Source organism: Rhinopithecus bieti, unplaced genomic scaffold (assembly GCF_001698545.2).
Source record: "Rhinopithecus bieti isolate Rb0 unplaced genomic scaffold, ASM169854v2 scaffold_947, whole genome shotgun sequence".
In the NCBI taxonomy this organism is placed as follows: domain Eukaryota; kingdom Metazoa; phylum Chordata; class Mammalia; order Primates; family Cercopithecidae; genus Rhinopithecus; species Rhinopithecus bieti.
Window position 1 is genome coordinate 6,302,008 of NW_016803664.1, and position 22,655 is coordinate 6,324,662.

The 22,655-nt window shown below is 37.4% G+C and overlaps 1 protein-coding gene and 1 pseudogene across 2 annotated transcripts in view; one reads left to right on the top strand and one right to left on the bottom strand.

Annotated features, from left to right (window-relative positions):
* The first annotated feature begins 824 nt into the window (after nt 1-824).
* Nucleotides 825-22,655, top strand: part of ANK2 (ankyrin 2) — a 241,025-nt gene continuing 219,194 nt past the window's right edge. Inside the window, 1 exon segment of the mRNA XM_017847754.1 lies at nt 825-1,196. Within this exon segment, the coding sequence (XP_017703243.1) occupies nt 1,062-1,196 (135 nt within the window). The 5' untranslated portion in view covers nt 825-1,061.
* Nucleotides 13,279-13,906, bottom strand: LOC108512468 (60S ribosomal protein L17 pseudogene; annotated as a pseudogene). The gene has a single exon (XR_001880613.1). The product of XR_001880613.1 is annotated as a 60S ribosomal protein L17 pseudogene (transcript).

A 22,655-nucleotide genomic window follows, 5' to 3' on the forward strand; every position in this document is an offset into this window, starting at 1 on the left:
ATATAAATATATAGTTTTAAATATATATATATAGTTTTAGAGGAAACCCTAATGGAGGAATAAAGCTTAATCCATATTAGTCCATCACAAAGCTTTGATTTTGATCATAATTAGCTTTATACAGCATATCTAGTGTATATTTGCTATGCTCATCTCAGTGGGAAACAATTTCTTTCGAAAATCTGTCATATGATTTCAAAGATTGGATGGTGTTGAAAGCCATCTTGATTATTGTTTGTAAAGCTGGGGAAAACATTTTCAAAATACTTAAAATTAAAACGAATTATAAATGAATCAACATGTTTGCTCTTATGTGGCACAATCATGAATAATGACAAACCACACAATTATAAAAACCAAAGTTTCTATACTGGTGTCAGGTGAGCTATTTGATGGATATGTTTCCAATGCATATTACATGTTAAAAGAATGCTGAAAGGATGGCTAATTGTTTTCTGCGACAATAATGAGAAAGACAGTGTACATAAGCCAAGTAGTTTCCACTTGGTTGAAGCAATTACAAAAATAATTTTTATCTGTTCTGCTGATAAAGCAGATTCGTTGAAATATTTAGTATTGTGTGAATAACAGACAGAGAAGAAGGAAATAAAAATATTCAAAAGCATTCATTGAGTAATGCAAAAATTCTCATATATAGAGACATTTTACCCAGCAGGAACTTAAGTCCATGTGTGAGGCAGGCTGCTTGCATGGTGAAAAACAAAACAACACCGCCCCCTCCCCTGCTCTCTGTCTGGCTCACCCCCCTCACTCCATTGACATGCATAGCTGGCCTGGTAGGTGTAAAAATAGACTGGCAGCGCCTGCACTGGAAATGGTCACTGAATGCAGCCTGCAGTTGCCGGGGGTTTTGAGTTCTCTCTGACACCAGCAAGCCAGCCAGCAGATGGGGAGAACTGGTGAGGGGCGTGTAAGGGAACTGAGCAGAGGAGCCAAGGATCATCTTGATGAATTGCCCACATTAGTGTACCCCTGGGAGCCCTGGACAGAGTGCAGAGGGCAAGGACGGGCCCACTGACAGCAGTAACTGTAGAGCTGAGATGGGGAATGCAGCCCTCTGCTCTTCTTGCCATGCGGATAAGAGCATAAGAGCACAAGGAAACATGCAGGAATTGGATAAAACCCCAGACTACTATGGCTGTAACAGTGAGGACGTCAAAGAACCTTGGGTGTGGGTAAGTTTTAGGCCACAAAGGAGGAGGAAGGGAGGATGGTGGCATAAGAATCAACAGTAGACCTCATTGGTCAAACCTCTAAACTTCCTGGAAGGAAGTTGACAGAATAAAGCCAATGTGATCAAACCACCTGACTACCTCTGATCAAGTGGCATGCTGTTGCTTCCTCTTCATGTTATGCAATGACACACGTTTGTTTTTTCTCAGTTGTCTTTAACTCTGAGCTGACATTTGGGAATGAGCAATGTCGCTGTCTCTTTAATTTGGAATTTTGTCCAAAGGTGGACATATGTATTATTATAGAGTGACTTTCAGCAATATTGCAGAGATTCACTCACGTTCAGACTGTCAAATTCTTTCGCCTATTTATTCATGTATAGTTCGTTTCTCACTAAATCACGGAGCATTTTTTTAAGCATACGCTCACTTAGTATCCCAGCTCCAGCCTAAAAAGGTATTTACCTCTAATATTTGGCTAACTTCAGTGAAGAGGTCCTTAAATGCTTTTCTTGTTATGATAATAATAGTTTGTAAAAAGGCTTAAACGTTAAGCAATTAAATAAGTTGACTTTCAGATTTTAATAATTCATAGGCATGAAGTGTTCCTTAAAATGGGTACAAAGGCTTATTGTGATTATTTATTTATTTATTTTTTGGCCAGGAATCTCTGAAATATTTGGATTTCCATATTTGCTGGAGAATAAAGTTTATCTTTGATCTTTCAGTTCCAGGAATTTGACCTTATTGCAAGTTATTTATTTGCATGAAAATAAATAGCTGGTTGCATGGTTTGGCTGAAACTATGAAACTAAGATATGTAGGATTTCTGAGTAAGAGAAGCAGAGGCGTTTGTACTTGTTATGTACTTGCCTGTTATTTCCAGGAGTGAGAACAGAGTCTGAGGTATAGGAGATGGTGCTCTGCTCTCTTTGGCTTTTACTCTGAACTGGAACAATGTCATTATTTCTTAGCACTGAAACTCTGTCAGACCATAGTGAAACTAAAACCAAAACTAAGAATTTATCAACAAAAACAACATGAAGAGCAAATATTTGCAGTTGGCAGTGAACAGAAAGCCCTGTCGTGAAAAAGAGGACAGTAGTTCTGGCATGGAAGTCACCGTAGTCAAAAACGAAGAAATAGAAAGGTAGGGAGGGAGGCAGCCCCGGGGAAGGGAGATCACCCACTGTTAACAACCGCATAGGCGAGGTTTGTAACCAAGAACAGTAACGTTTCTCCTGGATTATGGTTTCCACTACCCACATCCACCCAGGAGAGCCTCTCCGGATTTCTCAGAGCAGTCACCTCTAATGCAGCTTTCTGAACTGAGGAGACAAAAAGTAACATTACTATTAGTTCAGGGCCACAAAAAATGAGTGTATTTTTAAAAATACACAATCTCATTTCTCTGAATTAATTAACATAGCCTGTTAGTCATTGAATAAAATCTTTTGCTAAAGGTTTTATAGACTGGAGCATATCATGATTGGTGTGACATTGGAAAGGTGTGGTAGAGGTGGAAGTGGACCTGTTTTCTACTTTCAGAAGTGATATTCTGGCCAGAATTTTTCCACTTTGGCCATGGAGAAAAAAAAAAAGTTAACGTTTAACTTAATACCAAGCGTGACTTAAGCAAAATGTGTGGTTCTAGAGAGTTTAAGTTGGACTTTATGTCTTCCAAATGAGAATGTAAGACTCACAAACATATGTCAGGGTTTTCCTCTGAAATGTGGTTGCCTTTTATGTAAATCCTTAAAGGACCACAGATCTGCTCTTATCACATTTGGCTTGGCAGCTCCAAAAAAGAGGAAGCATGCAGGACAGGAGAGAGTTAAGAACAAAATTCAGCTGTTTTAAATTTTTATTTAGTCCTGGTAATGCTTCTAAATTTTTAATCACAGAGGGGAAAACGGCATCATCTCATTATTTCTCCATGTTCATGTATGCAGATGACTGGTGGGTGTATTCCAAGTTCACTTGTGAAAGAAGCAGCTCTTGGAGATGCCTTGCAGACTTTGCCCTGGATCCTAGGGTAGCTCTGACCACGAGTCAGCAAGGCCTTGCAGGGTCCAAGTAGGCTCCAGAGAGAAGGATTCTTGACTATGTTTTGATAAAGTACAATTGAGAACAGCATAAAAAATGTATCTTTGTTTTATAGTCTTCTTTTGGCTTGTATTTTTGTGATGACATCATTTATGAATTTGCATATTGGTCTAAGTATACTCTGTATTTTTCTTACATTGAGATCATGTATTTCTATTGTGGTTTCTTTAGCATAACAAATTAATTTGCTTTGTTCCAAGAGCAAAACCATAAATGTGATGCTTTAATATAGATTTTTTAGGTTACCTATCCTAGCTGACTTTCAAATTATCACATCCTTCTCTTTTTACCAGTTTACGCTCAGAAATTCTTATTTTATTGCTTCATTTGTTTTTAACAATTTTCCCAATTGTAGTAGAGAATTTCAGGTTTTCATATGAGCTTTTTCATGATTCTATAAATGTTCTTATTGCTTTAGACCATGAACATGAATTCTGGTCTTATTATGAAAACAATTCAGGAGTTTTCTGCTAGCTGACTCAAAAGATAGTAAGTCAATCAGCAAATATTCACTGAGCTAGGTACAGTTTTGAATGCTGGCCATTTAACGATGACAAGACAGAGTTCCTGTGATATTGGGAGACAGACTTTCAGCATATATACGGGGGGATGAGGAAGCATGGTGCTTAAATGAGAGGGGAAGGTACTCGGCATATTCAAGGCACAGAAGGATGGTTAGCATGACGGAAATGTAGTGATCAAAGAACAGGATGGATGGCAATGAGGTATGACAGGCAAGCATGGGCCTACCTTGGCAAAAGTTTGATTTCTTTCTAAACATAATTCAGTCTTGGAAAAGGATTTGGGATTTCATTAGAAGCACAGTGGGAAGCCTCTTGAGAGCCCTAGACCAGGAAATGGTAGGACTTCATTTATGCTTTGAGAAAAATCTCTCTCCCTTTCTCCCCATCTCTTCCTCCCTCCATTTCCCCCTCCCTTTCCTTGGTGAAGGATGAGTTGTGAATGCAGCAAGAGAAAAAGAAGGGAGACAAGTTTAACTGGTTTCAAGGTTTGCAGCCCTGAGGTGAATAAGGATGGAGGATTGGATTAGGATGTTAACAATGGAGGTGAGATTGTAATCAGATTCAGGATGTATTTTGTTTTATTGAAGGATTTTGGGGAGATTATAAAAAAATAGAGGGGTGTGTGTGTGAGAGAATGAGTGAGATGATTCCTTATCTATGAAGCATATCAGTATGTCAAAAGAGTTAAACTTTCCTTCAGTTTTGAACTCTAAAAGAATATAAATTAGTTTAAATGGTATAGTATTGTCTTCTGTAACAGTTTTATAAAAGATAAGGAAATTTTGTGCATATGGTTACTTTTGATATTAACCCTAACAAGAGCCAAAAGTATAATGGAAATTACTCTGGAAAAGCATTTCAAAAAATGCAAAATGATGTAGAGATGGTTATGTAACTTTTAGATTATTTATTTAAAGATAAAGGCCTGGCATGGTGGCTCGCATCTGTAATGCCATCACTTTGGGAGGCCGAGGCAGGCAGATCACTGGAGCCCAGGAGTTCAAAATAAGCCTGGGCATTGTGGCAAGACCCTGTTTCTACAAAAAATACAAAAATTGGCTGGGTGTGGTGGGGCACACCTGCGGTCCCAGCTATTCAGGAGGCTAAGGTGGGAGGATCACCCAAGCCTGGGGAGGTAGAGGCTGCAATGAATTTTGATCATGCCACTGCACTCCAGCTTGGGTGACAGTGAGACCCTGTCTCAAAAAAAAAAAAAAAAAAAAAGAAAGAAAGATTGAAAGAAGAGAAGACATGGCTTTCATTCTCTAGGAACTTACAATCTAGTTTTAGAAACAGGGCTTACCCACATGTAATCAATCAACTATAAAAGGTAGTAGAGAATTCAGTGGCTGCATGAGTGATGAAATGAGCCATTATAGGATGGCCAAGAAGGAGGGGATCAGTGCAGGCCTCAGTGCTCTGGGAACACCTCGTGGACAGAGCTAATATTTAGCTGATATGATGCAGATCAGTTGTTCCAGTTGTTTACAGCTTGAATTGCTTTCACACAGGCTGATTAAGCAGCTGTTACTATGAACCCACCAAGCTGCCCCTTCTGAGGCTAGCAGGACCCCATCCTCAGGATTTCCCAGGCTACTCCCATCCTCTAAAGAAGCAAAAAAAAGAATAATGCCTGAACTCCCAAGGGGCTTCCAGGACCACACCCATCTAGTGCTGTGGCCAGTGTCCATTGGGAGTGGTTGGTGCCTGAGCTGAACTAGTTGTTAAATGTTTTTAATATCCATCCTGCCAGTGGAGAAGGTGGAGCCTGAAGCAGATCTTGGAAGCAAAATACAATCTGGGTTCCTGTTGGGAAGAAAGTACACTTGTGCCTTCAGTAAGCATGTATTGAGCCAGGCACGAGCTACAAAGATGAGTAGGACATGCAACCTTGGCTTGAAGGAGTGTAATCCAGGGATGGCCAAAGCAGGACTTTGAATATTGTGTTCCCATGTCCTGAGAAAGCACAGGGGATTATAGAGTACTTCAGGATGACAACTTAGCCTCATAGGGTCGCAGAAAAGTTAAGTCCTGAAGCATTACGGTAAGTTCGCATACTCAGTATTGGACTCATTAGAAGGACTGGAAAGAAGTGGCTATACTACCATTTCTATTGGACATTTGTGGAACCCCCAACACTTGGATGAGGTGCATAGGCTAAGATTATCAAGAGATTAATAAGTCAAGATTTAGAATTTGAACTATATACTAGTGAAAGGCCATTGACCAAAGGCTGTTTTAGGAGAATCAATTAAGTTGTAGTCTGCATATCATAAGCTCTATTTTCTTTGAAGTGCCTACAAGCTAATAGGTACTCAGTAAATATTTGTGGAAAAAGATGAATGAATTAATGACTAGGAAATCACCCAAAGTAGCAAATCTATTTATGAGCATTTTCCCACTGCAGGTGACATGCCCCCAGATGAAACCAGAGGCTGCCAACATTGAAAAGGTGATGGAAGCACAAAACACTTCTAAAACTGTAAAGACGTTGGTAACTAAGAAGTTTTAATTATAACCTTCTGCTCGAAAAAGGAATGTACCCTTACTGCAATTACACACATTACTGGTTGTCATAGTTATTTTGTGTAGCTACAAAAGAATACCCGAAGCTGGGTAATTTATAAAGAAAAGAGGTTTATATGGATCACAGTTCTGCAAGCTGTACAAGAAGCATGGCACCAGCATCTGCTTCTGGTGAGGGCTTCAGGAAGCTTCCACTCATGGAGGAAAGGGGAGGAGAGCTGGTGTGTACAGAAACCAACGGGAGGTGCCACGCTCTTGTTAATGACCAGCTATCAGGGGAACCCTTGCAGGAACTAATACGGCAAAAACCCACTTCTTATCACCAGGATGCCACTAAGCCATTAATGAGGGTCCACCCCATCATCTAAACACCTTTTATTAGGCTCTGCCTCCAATACTGGGGATCAAATTTCAACCTGAGGTTTGCAGAGTCAAATATTCAAACCATAGCATTGGTATAAAATATATGTATAAAACATATTTACTGTAGAAAGTAGTAGATATTTTCTTGAATTGTTATTCTCTATGTCAAGTTGTACATAAAATGCAATGGTTACATTTTAAAGAAATTTGGTGAATGTAGGCTGGGCTCCATGGCTCACACTTGTAATACCAGTACTTTGGGAGGCTGAGGTGGGAAGATCACTTAAGCCCAGGAGTTCAAGACCCCCTGGGAAACATGGCGAAACCCCATCTCTACAAAAAAAAAAAAAAAAAAAATTACTGGGTGTGCTGGCACATGTCTGTAATTCCAGCTACTGGGGGGCTGAGGTGGGAGGATCACTTGAACCTAGGAAGTGGGGTTACAGCGAGCCAAGATTACACCACTGCACTCCAGTCTGGGTGACAGAGCAAGACTCTGTCTTTAAAAAAAAAAAAAAGAATAAGAAGGAAAGGAAGATTACATTGTAATGTTAAGCATTATCTATTTTTGTTTACAATGAGGTATATCCAAACCAAGTATTTTTATTTACTTGAACTATGTAATAACTATATGAACTATGTAGAAGTAATAACTTTTAAATAATATCTCTTCTGCTGTATTTAATAAGATTAGTTCCACTATCCCTATAGTGGCTTTTTCAAGGTCACCTGTGTGGTGATGGAGCTGGGAATACTCTGGGGAGAGAGTCCTCTTTCAGCTGTATTTTGCTTCCTTCCCACACAGACTGTGCCTCTTACTCACTTTTAGTTGCTGTTTTGGATTTTATGCCCCTTTAGTCAAAACTTATTATGCCACAAGAAAGATTGACTTGTTTCCTGAATTCTTTATTTTTATTTAGGGGCTTCTTTGTGAAATCTTGGGCATATTATATCATATTTGATTGTCAAAATTTTAGGTGTTTGATTTTTCAAAGCTGACCTTGATATCATATTTGTGTGGGCTTATGTCACTATGGTAAAACTTTTTTGTGCCTTTCTTTAATACTTGCTTATAAGAAGTATGCTGGGCACAGTGGCTCATACATGTAATTCCAGCACTTTGGGAGGCTGAGGCAGGAGGATCATTTGTGCCCAAGAGTTTGAGACCAACCTGGGCAACACAGGGAGACTCTGTCTCTATAATTTTTTTTTTTTTTTTAAGTTTGGTGGTGTGCACCTGTGAACCCAGCTATTTGGGAGGCTGAGCTGGGAGGAACTCTTCAGGTCAGGAGACAGAGGGTACAGCGAGCCCTGTTTGCACCACTGCACTCCAGCCTAGGTGACAGGGCAAGATGCTGTCTCAAGAAAAAAAAAGGTAGTAAAAATATTACAATGATTGTCAGAAGTATAATCGTTTCAATGGTGGCTTTGAGCTAATGAATTGTTTCTTAAAGCTATGTGAAAGCCAGCTGTGTAATAGTAGAGATTATAAATTGAAACTGTGTTTTTGATGAGTTTAAGTATTGCTGACATACAGTTTAATTTCATTCTTTTTTTTTTTTTTTCTGTATTCTTTACCATCCTCATTCATCAATGAGTTCCAGAAGGGGGCTTTGAAGTAAATCATAGATTCTATTTGACACTGTAGCAATTTCCATATTCTAGTACAGCAACTCTATTAAATAAACACATTGTGTACTTAAATTGGATCTCTCACAAGTCACAAATTTTGAGCTAGAGCTGAAGTATCTTTATATTTGCTACTTTTGTGTCATACCTTTCTAGATTATTGGCTTTCTGAAGGATATTAGAAAGCATCTTCTAAGATACCTAGTAAAACAGAAGTGCATAGAAAAATTTGTGAAAATCTTTCCTTTTGAAAACCACTGGTTGTTAAATAAGAACTTTTCCCCAGAGTTACAAAAGAAAAAGAGTATTTTTCAGGAATAAAAGACAATGAACAATTTTATATTGGTAAGGTGTATGTTTCACAGATTTGTCTATACCATCTATAATAGACAATCATTTCTTTTAAAAAATGGCTTATGATATTGAGCTTCTTTTTTTTTTTGATATTGAGCTTCTTATGCATTCTTACAGCATACATTTTGACAGACTAGATGATTAATGATGACATAGGCTAAAGTGTATTTGGGATTGTGTAATAAATACACAGTATGAAAGGTCTAGCTAATCCTTTATGTCAGCACCTCCCAAAGTGTATTCTGTGAACTACCATATCAGAAGAATCACCTGGTGTGTTTTTAAATGATGTAGATCTCTGAGCTTTACTCCAGACCTCCTGAGTTAAAATCTCAGAGGTGAGAGCCAAGAATATTTATTTAACAAGATTAAGCATTATCTCTAAGTAACCCTTAAGTGCACTTAAGTGTGATAACTACTGCTTTGTGTTGTAAGAGGCTGACTTTACTGAAGAGTCAGGGCTGCGTATGTAACATCAGCACATAAGAGCATAAAAGTAAAAGAAACCCTTCACATTTTATTAAGCTTCTTCTTATCCAGGTTAATTCAATGTATTGCCAAAATTCTGATTAGTGGCAATTACAGTAGCTGAGACCACATGGGACACGTGGGAATGGAGGATGCTCTGCCGGCAAATGGACCCTTCTGTACTTCTTATGCATCACCTTGAAAGTAAGAAAATGTCTGTGCTGTATCACAATGGAGTTTTAAACCATAGCACTTAGAACAAATTTAAGTTTCACTTCCAAAAACTAATAATTACTGTGTACCTATATAGAGTCCTTTTATTCATTGTTTAACCTTGTCAATTTCCACTGGAAATCCAAGGACTAAGGTACTATAAGACAATGTTATGAAAATGTGTCCCCCAATTTTTTAAAAGTCAGAATTTCATTCCACTCTTGAGCAGTCAGCTTGAACAACAAGATTGTTCTGAATGATCTGATCCTCCCTCTGAGTTGAAGGCTAGTACAACATCTTGGCTGAATCCCACACTCCTGCCGAAAATGTCATGTAGCACATGAGAGATTATCAACAAAATTCTTCTGGCCTCATTAAAAGTTCTTAATATATCAACTAATGTGAAGTGTATCAAATATTAGATACTCTATATATTTTAAAATTATGTATAAATCTATAAAATTAATTATTCAATAAGTTTTTTCAAGAAAGTAAATAATGAATTCTGCAAGTCTACATGTTATTTCTTCTTGTTTTATAATGTATACATAGATTGAAGAATCAGTCTTACCTTTGGTATTGATTTGTCATACCCACCAATGAATTCTTTAAAGAATTAAGGAGTGATCTAGATGGACATGCCAACTACCATTCTTACTTTAAATGTAACCCATGCAGTTACAGCTACATGCCAAAACCTACCCACGGACGTTGTCAACTGATGGACTGGGCTACTTCCTGGCCCATCTTGGTCTTAACCACTTCATCTGGCATTGGGACCAGATCTATTCTACCCAGGATCACAAGATAACTTAGAAGTGGAAAACAAGAAGGACATAAAAAATAAAGACAGTAAACACATAAAAGAAATGTATGAATGTGTATAGCAAATTCCATATTAATTATTATCAATAAGAGCTATCATTTATTGAGCCCCCATTATCTGCTGGATTCTGTAATGGCATACTGTATACCATTTCATTTACTCCTGACATTAGCTTTGTGAACTAAGTATTAAAATAAACCTTTTTTGAATGCCTACTATTCCAATACACTGTTCCCAGGGACTTATATATCTGACATAATTTAATCCACACAATTCCATACATTTTATATACTGGGAAAGTGAGGCTTTTTTGAGTTCAGTAATTTCCTCAAGGTTACACAGCTCGTGGCAAGTGATAGAACCAGGATTAGAAAGGCAGTTCTAAGCCCATTTTATAATGCTGCTCTTTAAAGAAAGAGATACCTAAAAAAGGAGACATTGGAGAAATTTAAAGTGGGTTCTAAGATTTTCCACAATTGGAAAAAATTGCTGACTTGGAAGATTTCAAGTAAGATTGTTACTTACGACCTACACTAAAATACATTTTAGGAAATTAAAAAATTAAATGGAAGAAAAAATAAACAATTTTTAATTAATAAATCTATAAGAAAATGAGAAATATTTCATTGACTTCAGGGTGGGAAAGCATAAAAGCAATGGAATAAGACTCTACATGTGGAACTTCATACTTTTGATTTCTATAACAAGCTTGAGAAAATTTTCAAAACAATGGCAAAATGTTATCCTTCTATATACTATTTAAAAAAAATACTTTTGAAACTCTAAAAGGACAAAAAATGTGGATAGATAAATCAAAGAAGAACAAATGTGGTAGACAATAAATATATGACTAAGTTTTCAAACTCTTCAAATATGAAAAAGGCAAATCAAAACCACAATGATCTACTTATCAACTAAGCAAAGCAATTTGAGTTTGTGATTGTGTTGAGATGGACTCTTTGGAAAACATTTGTAATGTCTTTTCAGTTAGCAACTTTCAATGTGTTCAGTGTGTGCCAAAAATCTACATTCTTTGACACTGTTAATTCACTTTTAGGAATTTAAGCAAGGGACACAATCAAGACATGGCCAAAGATGTATGTATGGACAAAGATGTATGTACAAAACTTTCTATGGTAGTGTTGCTTAAAATAACGAATATTAAAGGCACCAGTTTTGTACCAATGATTGGAAAATGCTAAAAACAATGATAATTTATCCATAGACTGTTATATGATATATAAAATATCTTTTTAAACTTTTGAGTGGTATAGGCTGTACTAATTTTGTAATATTTATTTTTAAAAGTAAAACACAGAATATTATTATTTCAAAGTCATGAAAGCATTACCTACACACACACATATAGAGTATATGTAGAAAAATTCTTTTTTTGTGTGTGACAGAGTTTCACTTCCATAGCCCAGGCTGGAGTGCAGTGACATGATCACGACTCACTGCAACCTCTGCCTCTCGGGCTCAAGAGATTCTCATGCCTCAGCCTCCCAAGCAGCTGGGACTACAGGTGTGCGCCACCACACCTGGCTAATTTTTTGTATATTTAGTAGAGACAGGGTTTCACCATGTTGCCCTAGAACTCCTGAGCTGTAATGATCTGCCTTCCTCGGCCTCCCAAAGTGCTGGGATTACAGGCTTGAGCCACAACACCCATCCTTAATGTAAAAAATTCTCGAAGAAAACACATTAAAATATGCAGTGTTAAGTTTGATCAAGGGGATTATGGTTGCTGGCCATAATTTTGTTTTCTTTTATAGTCATTTTCAAATGTTGTATATATATATACACATATCTATATTATATATNTTTAAAAAGTTTTTTTTTTTTTTTTTTTTTTTTTTTAAACAATCCATGCTTTAATAGCTCTTCAATCAATTTGGGGGAGAAAACTTATTATGGGTACATTTCTACTAAGTTTTTACTGTGAAAAGATTAAATGTTATAATTTCTTAAAGGTGTAAGCAACATTTAAACATCAGGTGTAGTGATTAATTAAGAACAGCTGAGAGAGGTTTCATCTCTCTTGGAAGGGGTCCAGGTATAAATCCCACTCAGGGAGATATGTCAATATGAGGTAGTAACAGTCTACATGCTGTCATAGAAACAGAGGGACAAATGTTGTCTTTGAAGTCTACCATTGCTGTGAAGCTTAAAATTTTTTTTTCTTTCCATGTTAATCATGATAATTTTGATAGAGATAGTGCTCTAGATTCACTTACTGAGGATAATATTGATACAATTTTGAAATAATATAACCATACCCTTAAAAGTCACAGCTGTTGGGTTAGCAACATTAAAGAAAAGAAATCTTGGTATTCCACAGGTGGCAATGCCACATGGTTCAGACTTTGGCCCCTGCCCCTAACCAAAAAAGGGAATTGAGCGTCAAGGGAGATCAGAACATTAGCGTTGAGCCAGGAATGTGGTTGCAGTAGCTTCATCGCAGGGCAGGAAGCAGCAGCCACTCCTATAAGACAGCCAACAGTGGAAAGGTATTTAGCACCGTTGGGGGAACTTGGGGAAGTAGGAAGGAATGATGGTAATGAATGGTGGTTTCTGTGGTAAGACTTACCAGTTACCAATTTCAGGTTTGCAACTTCTTACCCCAAAATACTCAGATGAATGATTTAACCTTATGAGGCCTCAGTTTTCTCGTTTGGGAGGCTTAAGAAAATTAAATAAGATTATAAATGTACTTGGAATATAGTAAAGTTAGCTATTAATATTGTGGTAAAAGGCATGAGAACAAATAATATAAGGAGCAAGGTCTCATTCATTCCCTCAACGAGCTGACAGTCTAGTTGAATAGCCAGAGGGTTTACACACAAAAGCAAATTGCATATTGTAGGGTCTCTTGAGTAGATGGATGACTTAAAAGGAAAAGCAAGTTTAGATGGCACATAGAATCCTAATTTGATGTTAATGTCAGTCCATGTTGTGTAAGAAAAAATCTAAACATTTCAACGAGGAATCACTGAAACTGCATAAATACATATGAATCATGTAAAAATGAAGAATTGTGTTGCTTGCTCAATGCACCTTTTAACAAGTGTTTATCTTTTTTTTTTCCTTTAAATTACATTTATTTTAATGCTGAATTTACTCCCGTGCCATAAGTTTTTGTTTCTTCAGTTTCTTCTGGGATATCTTTTTCTTCTGGGCAACCTCCGCTTCTGGTTTAGGAACAATCTGTTCCTTTTCAGTAAGGATCATCTCAATGTGGCAGGGAGAGCTCATGTATGGGTTAATCCGACCATGAGCTCTGTAGGTCCGTCGGCGCATCTTAGGTGCTTTGTTCACTTGGATATGCTCGATGACCAGAGAATCTACATCTAAACCCTTAAGTTCAGCATTACTCTCTGCGTTTTTAAGCATGTGCAGCAAAAATTCAGCACTCTTTTTGGGCCGTCGACCTTGTGTCCAGCCCCACTGCTTGGCCTGGGCACACCTGCCAACTCCAGCATTGTAATGTCGGAATGGTAGGCACTGTTTCTGTAAAGTGACGTCTTTCAGATACTTCGTGGCTTTTCGGATATGCATACCCTTGATGGCCTGGGCAGTTTCATGAGTGTTCTTAAAGTGAACACGAAGATTGGAACCTCTTGATTTGCATGATTTCGTGGGGTTCTCCGGGTCAAGTGAATAGCGAACCATTTTCACAGATTACCTCAGGCCGCTTAGGGAAAGAGAGGACAAGTGTTTATCTTAAGACAAAGTATAGTGAAAACCAGTATAAACCCAGTCAAAGCTCATGTAATTAATTCTCTTACTTGAAACCATAATCAGAAGAGATGACTTTTGGTCAGACCAAATCTTGGTAATGACTACATTATTAGTACAAAATTAGTAGTTATATCTATCAAAAAGATATTATCAGTGGAGGAAAGTCAATTACTAATATATCCTAGGATTATCATATGTGAAAAAAATAAACCAAATAAAAGTGGAGCATCTCCAGCTGAAGAGAAGTCTATCTTGTAGGAATGCCACAGAATTTTAAGGAAGACCCAAGTTCTCACCACGCTGCACATTACATGCTGGGCTCCCATTTTGAAGGTTGCCAGTGAGAAATGGCACAACCTAAACACCTTTTATTTGAAATTCTTAACATCTCATAGTTTCACAATCTTGCCCTTTAATTACTGAGACAATGGTAGCCTGCTACCTTGTTCTTAGTCAAGGTTAGAGATGAGGTATCTATGGTGTTAAATTGGCATTTCAACTAAGTTAAATTTGCTTAATGAACAAGGTCTTTCTGGGTACAGTTTACTGCTTTGCCAGAAAAAAGTTCTGTTATCTTTTCATATATCCCAAAATAATCTAACTCTTCTTTAAGTGATTTTGAAGTTTACTTTTGAGTAATTGAAGCTAGCATAATCTGTATTTATATTAACTGTTGTTAGCTTTACATAAAAAAAAGATAAGGTAATGTCCTTCCCAAGGTTCTGTTATAATAATCATCATTATTGACTGATCTATTTTAGGCACTGAATTAGGTTTTGGGTATTCTAAAAATTATAAGGCATGGTTTCTACCTTCAAGTGAAGTGAAATTTTGTTCTGGAAATGGGATATATGACTTCCTCTCTCTTTCTCTTTCCTTCCACACACACACACACACACACACACAAGTTTATATTATATTACAGGTAGATATTTGTATAGAAATGTATATGTAAAATGAAATATATAGATTCCCTATGACTGAAGAGAGATACATTTTGTATACATAGTAATTATAAAGAAAACAACCTTTCTCCCTTGTATCTTGGCCAGAATAATTTTGACATACCAATGATCTCTTTTATTTAGAAGGTTAATTAATCTTACTGTAATTGCAGGGGATATTGAAATATATTACCGCATGTTTTACATTAAAAAATACTGAGTAGTCAGTAATTCCCCTTTCATGGATAATTTATACAATAATTAAAGCTTATATATTGCTTCATATAAAATCTTTTTCCTCACAGAGAACAGTAAAATTATAGTTTCTTATTTCTTTATTTTTTTTTTCCTTTTGTTGAGATGGAGTCTCGCTCTGTCACCCAAGCTGGAGTGCAGTGGCACGATCTTGGCTCACTGTAACCTTTGCCTCCTGGGTTCAAGTGATTCTCTTCAGAATTCTCTTCAGTGATTCTGCTTCAGTCTACTGAGTAGCTGGGATTATAGGCACCCACCACCACACCCAGCTAATTTTTATATATATGTATTTTTGTATTAGAGATGGGGTTTCACCACGTTGGCTAGGCTGGTCTCGAACTCCTGACCTCAGGTCATCTGCCTACCTTGTCCTGCCAAAGTGCTGGAATTACAGACGTGAGCCACTGCACTTGGCCTATAGTTTATTTCTTTTCTTTTTTTTTTTTGAGACGGAGTCTTGCTCTGTCGCCCAGGCTGGAGTGCAGTGGCCAGATCTCAGCTCACTGCAAGCTCCACCTCCCGGGTTCACGCTATTCTCCTGCCTCAGCCTCCGGAGTAGCTGGGACTACAGGCGCCCGCCATCTCGCCTGGCTAGTTTTTTTTGTATTTTTTAGTAGAGACGGGGTTTCACCGTGTTAGCCAGGATGGTCTCGATCTCCTGACCTCGTGATCCGCCCGTCTCAGCCTCCCAAAGTGCTGGGATTACAGGCTTGAGTCACCGCGCCCGGCCGGCCTATAGTTTATTTCTAAAAAAAAATACTAGTGTTCCTATATAGTTAGTATCAGCAAGAATCTAGTTTCTTTTTGTATTTAATTTATTTAGTAATGTCATAATTGTCATTTATCTGTTAACCTAATTAAAGTTAGAGAATGTCGAGCTGCAGAGCCTATCTAGTCAAGTGCATTACTAAATTCATTAGTTATCCATGACTTCAGCTGTATGATAGTAATGATACAGACACATTTTACTCATTAACCCTTAGAAAGAGTTAAGCATTATTTGATTTTATTGGGGATATTTGATAGAACTATAAAGGAAACTTAAAAAAATGAATAAATAGAGACAGTCTCACTATGTTGTCCAGGCTGGTCTCGAACTCCTGGAGCCCAAGGGATCCTCTTGCTTCAGCCTCTCAAAGTGCTAGGATTACAGGCATGAGTCACCACATCCAGCGGGTAAAGGAAACTTTGATAAACAATTTTAATCTTAGGCAATGAGTTTCAGGTGAATTAATAAGAGCAGATATAAATTTTGCTAATCAAGGTTTGAAACCAAGTGTTAAAATTTAGTAAGTCTGCAAAAAATGTACTTGATCCCCCAAATTTTCACTAGTTTAATTCATATTGACCAATGCTGCTTGACATTCCTATTGGCCAATTTCACCCTGTTGAACATCTTCCCTTATATTGTTTCATTTCCACAAATACTTCTCCATCTATTCTGTGTCAGGTACTGTGCTGGACAGTGGAAATAAAGATGAATAAGTAATGTAGACTATTTCTACCTTGGAGGGCCAGGCCAACTGGGGATATAGACACGTAAACAGATAAATCTGGGACCCCACTTGAGCCATGCACAACATCTAGCACAGTGCTATGCTTGTAACTCATTGTCAACACATATTTATAAATGATTGAATGTTCAGGGTGTTGGGGACCCCGGAGTAAATGGACTTCATCAAACTTGAGGGTAGATTTAAGGCAGGGTCCTGAAGAAGCTATCCTTGCCTCTGGGAAATAGACTCACAGGGCCCACTTAATACAAATTCCTGTAGAAGTCAAATAATAAAAGATAACTAGTAAAGAATTCTTCATTGTTCTTTAAGCCTGGCTTAAGCCTGACTTTTCTTTTAAAAGAAGATCTTGGGCATCTGGACTAAAGTTTAGTTCCATGAGATGAATTAACTAACCTTGCTTTTGTTTTTAGTTATGTTTAAATTAGGAATTTCCTTACTTTTCAAAATTCTCTTTAGAGTTTATGCCAGTACTCTTACCCCAACAAATCAAGAATTTGTTTTGAAAGCTGCCTCAGAAGAAGTTCAGATATTCTTTGAAATGCAGTAATAACTACAAAGATTTTATTGACAGAGTTCCAACAGAATAATTTTGTAATATAAGCTAAGTTTTTTTTAAAGGCAGTGCAAGCTACAAATACTTGATTTACTCATCTTTTTTCTACTCCATGTGCTATGTACTATAATTAATCAAACACTTACATTTTCAGCCAATCCTATCTTTTACATTTTAGTGTAAAATTATGTAAATATTGTACCTTGCATAGAATTCAAATTGAATAGCCCAAACATTCCTGACAATTACAGTTCATAGCACAATGGTAAATTTAGAAAGCTACAGCAGGTCACATCCAATGAGGATAAAGCGGCATTCCAGTTGTGCCCTGGTCTTATGGGAAAAATGGGAACATGTCAGCTGCATGATATTAGTATTCTGAGCTCATGAGAAAACTCCTGTACAAAACTTTGTTTCAGTCTCGTGTGTGTTTGTGTGCGTGCGCGCGTGTGTGTGTGTGCATGTGCATGTATGCACTGCAATTTCTTATTTTATTCTCACTGCCTGGCATTTCATTAAATATGTTGATGGGTTAGCATTATTCCCTTCCAGGGGCATTACATGAGGCCCTTCCTTATTCCTAGGACATTCATGAGCAGAGAAATGGGAAGGAGTGAAGCAGAATCCAGTGTCTACAGAAAAACTGGGCCATCTCCCAGAGGTCACTCTATGGCCTCTATCTTTAGTCCATGCGCATCTCTTGGACTTTTAGTTTTGCATTTTAATTCCCTACTCTACAGTGACAGCACTTCAAGTTCAATCAGGTCAAAACCAAACTGTATTTTTCTTTCCAATTTTAGGGTATTCTGTTCCCCTAAATTATTGATCTTTATTGAAAATGTCACTTACTACATGCAAAAGCTAGAAGTCTCCAACTTTTCCCTAGTTTCTTCTTTTGTATAAGCTTTCAAAGTCAATTTCCCCAAGTTTTCAGCTTTTTTTCCCTATATATGACTAATACTTTGTTTTCACACATCCCTGATGACACTGCTCACCAGGACTATCAAAATAGTATCCCAAATTTTCTCATGAATGCCGTGCTCTTTTTTTAACCTTTATTTTAAGCTAAGGGGTGCTAGTGCAGGTTTGTTACATAGGAATTGGTGACATGGGGGTTTGTTGTACAGATTATTTCATCACCCAGGTATTAAGCCTAGTACCATTACTTATTTTTCTTGATTCTCTCCCTCCTCCCACGCTCCACCCTGTGAAAGGCCCCAGTGTGTGTTGTTCCCCTCTCTATGTCCGTGTGTTCGCATCATTTAACTCCCACATATAAGTGAGAACATGTGGTATTTGGTTGTCTGTTCCTGCATTAGTTAGCTGAGGATAATGGCCTCCAGCTCCGTCTATGTTCCTGCAAAGGACATGATATTATTCTTTTTTTATGCCTGCATAGTATTCCATGGTATATATGTACCACATTTTCTCTATGCAATCTGTCATTGATGGGCATTTGGATTGATTCTATGTCTTTGCTATTGTGAATAGTGCTGCAATGAATATACACGTGCACGTGTCTTTATAAGAGAATGATGTATATTCCTTTGGGTATATGCCCTGTAATGGGATTGCTGGGTTGAATGGTATTTCTGTCTTTCAGTCTTTGTGGAATCCCCATACCATCTTTCCACAATGTCTGAACTAATTTATACTCCCACCAACAGTGTAAAAACATTTCTTTTTCTTCACAACCTTGCCAGCATCTGTTATTTTTTGATTTTTTTGTAGCCATTCTGACTGGCATTAGATGATATCTTAGATCACTGTGGTTTTGGTTTGTGTTTCTCTAATGATCCCTGACCTTGAGCTTTTTTTCATACGATTCTTGGCTGCATGCATGTCTTCCTTTGAAAAGTGTCTGTTCATATCCTTTGCCCACTTTTTTATGGGGTTGTTTTTTCTTGTAAATTTGTTTAAGTTTCTTATAGATGCTGAATATTAGACCTTTCTCAGATGCATAGTTTGCAAAATTTTTCTCCCATTCTGTAGGTTGTCTGTTTACTCTGTTGATAGTTTATTTTGGTGTGCAGAAGTTCTTTAGTTTAATTAGATTCCATTTGTCAGTTTTTGCTTTTGTTGCAATTGGTTTTGGCATCTTCATCATGACATCGTCATCTATTCCTGTGTCCTGAATGGTATTGCCCAGGTCGTCTCCCAGGGTTTTTATTGTTTCGTGTTTTACATTTAAGTCTTTCATCCATCTTGAGTTAATTTTTGTATATGGTGTAAGGAAGGGCTCCAGTTTCAGTCTTCTGCAAATGACTAGCCAGTTATTCCAACACCATTTATCAAATAGGCACTTTTTTTCCCCATTGCTTGTTTTTTGTCAGGTTTGTCAGAGATCAAATGGTTGTAGGTAGGCAGTCTTATTTCTGGGCTCTCTATTCTGTGCCATTGGTCTATGTGTCTGTTTTTGTACCAGTACCATGCTGTGTTGATTACTGTATTCCTGTTGTATAGTTTGAAGTTGGGTGGCATGATGCCTCTAGCTTTGTTCTTTTTGCTTAGGATTGCCTTGAACACCATGCTTTTTTCCCTCCAACTCATCCTCCATCATTATCCTCATCACATGCTAGAGTGGTAATTTTAAAATGGACATTCTCATATTGCCTTTTCCTGTCTTATACTTAAGGTGTAATACTCATTCTCCCTATTAGGACATACAAAACATTAATGGTCTGGGCCCTACTTTACTTTTAGAATTTTACTTCTTTCCTGTTTCCCATATGATCTTTAACTCACTTATACTGAATTTATAATTTTCTCCATACTGTGTTCTTTCGTGCCCCTATGACATTGCACTTGCTATTCCCTGGGCTGGCTATGTTTTCCACCTGACTTATCAGCAGGAATCTTTATCAAACACTATATTGCAATCTCTATTCTAAATGTAAATAGTAAAATAAGTTTGTAAAACAAACAAACAAACACCTATTGCTTAGACTACTGCCTCTACATGGACCTCCCTGAATCTACTTTTCCTACTTCTGTTCCTGGTCTATCTTGTAGCTAAAGTTTTTTTTTTTGTTTGTTTTGTTTTGTTTTTTAAATTTCAAAGATCATAAAATCTTTGAGGGAATGAATCATGTTTATTTCTTCTACATTCAATCTCTAGCATCTAACACAGTGCCTGGTACATAGTAGGTACTTCAAAAATATTTCTTTGATTCTCATCTCAGCTAAACAACTCATTGTTAAGGACAGATTAAATTATTTCAAGTATTTATCATAAAATAACCTGCTTTTGACTGATTTATTTTCGCTTGACAAATTGAAAGCTGTAATTTTTTTCCAGTATGTTTACATAGTTAGATAGATACAGCTAGATCTTTCCAGTAATTTAATCAAGTCAACTCAGTGAGTTAAACTAGGAAGCAATTTTCTTCTTATACAGTACACATACTGCATACTCTTTAGTCTCTTAAAAAATTTTATGTTAAAAAGATTTGGTGACACTGTTGTGCACCACTGGGCTGGCATGATGGGAGTGATGCAAAATGCCTTTATATGTATCTTTTAGCATAATGCTGACTTATTAGAATTGGAATTTTTCCTTCTGAAGCTCACCATTTGCATAGTATCCATGTAAATTGTCACAAATATGCAAAAGATGCTGAAAGCTGTGCATCCCCATTTGCGACCCACATACTTTGGAGAATGGAGTGAATGAGTAAGTTCTCAAAAATTATATACACATTAGAAAAGTGGACTTTTGTCATCTTACAGATGACAGTGAACTCTTTTCAAAAATAAAAAGCCCAGCTTTGGCTGGGCACGGTGGCTCATGCCTGTAATCCCAGCACTTTGGGAGGCCGAGGCGGGTGAATCATCTGAGGTCGGGAGTTTGAGATCAGCCTGACCAACATGGAGAAACCCTGTCTCTACTAAAAATACAAAATTAGCCGGGCGTGGTGGTGCATGCTTGTAATCCCAGCTACTCTGCAGGTTGAGGCAGGAGAATCGCTTGAACCTGGGAGGCGGAGGTTGCGGTGAGCTGAGATTGTGCTATTGCAGTCCAGCCTGGGCAACGAGAGTGAAACTTCCTTTCAAAAAAACACCCAGCTTTATGGAGATATATTCCATATATCATACAATTCACCCATTTAAAGTATATTATCCAGTGGTTTTTAGTATTCACAGAGTTGTGCAACCAACACCACAGTAAATTTCAGAACATCTTTATCACTTAAAAAAGAAACTTTGCAACCATCAGTAGTCATTCTCCATTTCTCTACCCCCTCCCCCTTGTCCTCCGCATGACATCATTTGGCCCCAGGCAGTCACTTGCCTACTTTTCATCTCTGTATGTTTGTCTATTCTGGACATTTTAAAATACCAGCAATAAGCTTAAATAACAGTTTAATAAAAGGGACTAGCCTGGGCGCGGTGGCTCATGCCTATAATCCCAGCACTTTGGGAGGCTGAGGCGGGAGGTATTTAGGCAAGTAGAGTCAGATGGTCACAGAGTGGTTAAGCTATAATTAAGTGATATCTCCTAGGAAAATCAATCACATATGTATACATATATTAGACTGTTACAAATGAAAAATCTGTGTGTCCATGTGCATCTTCATGGGACCATGCTAAGATCAACAGTGTGACAAAATGTACCATGATAGAAAAATATTTGCAAGTTCTTTTAAAATAGTCTCCATAGTCTAAGTAAGTGTGAAGCTTTTAAGAATTTGTTTTTTGTTCAGTCCTTAACAATTTAATGCTAAACAAGCGATCTACTTTTTAGTGTGTGCAGCCCGTGGGGTGCGGTCAGCACCTCATCTGTGTTGTGTCACGGAGCTGCTTCTGATTGAGTGATGTCTGCTTCAGAGCAGATGGTCTCTGAAGCTGAAGAATAAGGGGACCAATGGGGTTAAAAATGTGGTGCCTACCTCAAGGGGGGCATAGTAAATTAACACTGTAGGATGAGGATGCATAGCATAATGAAAAATTGATGAAAGATTTTTTTCACTTGGTTGAGTTTGTTTTTCATATCCTGACAGTTCTAAAAGCCTTGAAGGAGGCTAAGACCTAATTCAGGTTCATGTATCCTAATCCTTAAGTATTGCAGTGGGATGAACTCTAATACATCTTTTTCTCTAAACATCCTGTAATATTTTAACATGCTGATTAGGAAATGAAAAGAGTTTTGTATAGAGAGTATTTCTTAAAGAAAGAATTAAATAAACTACTGTTACCAAATGATCTCAAAAGTTCTCTCTCCTTTCCCTTGACCCAAATGTTGTTATAGGTGGTTGTAATTCGTTTATAAAACTAACTCTTTTTTTGATGACCAGTGATGATCCAAAAGGAAATTCCTTTGGAAATTTGTGTACGATATGTAAAAACTCTCTCAGCTCTTCCGTGCTTGGGCCTATATTCATTTTGGGGCATGTTGACTTTTAGAAGCTGGCAGAACTTTTTTTTTTTTTTTTTTTTTTTTTTT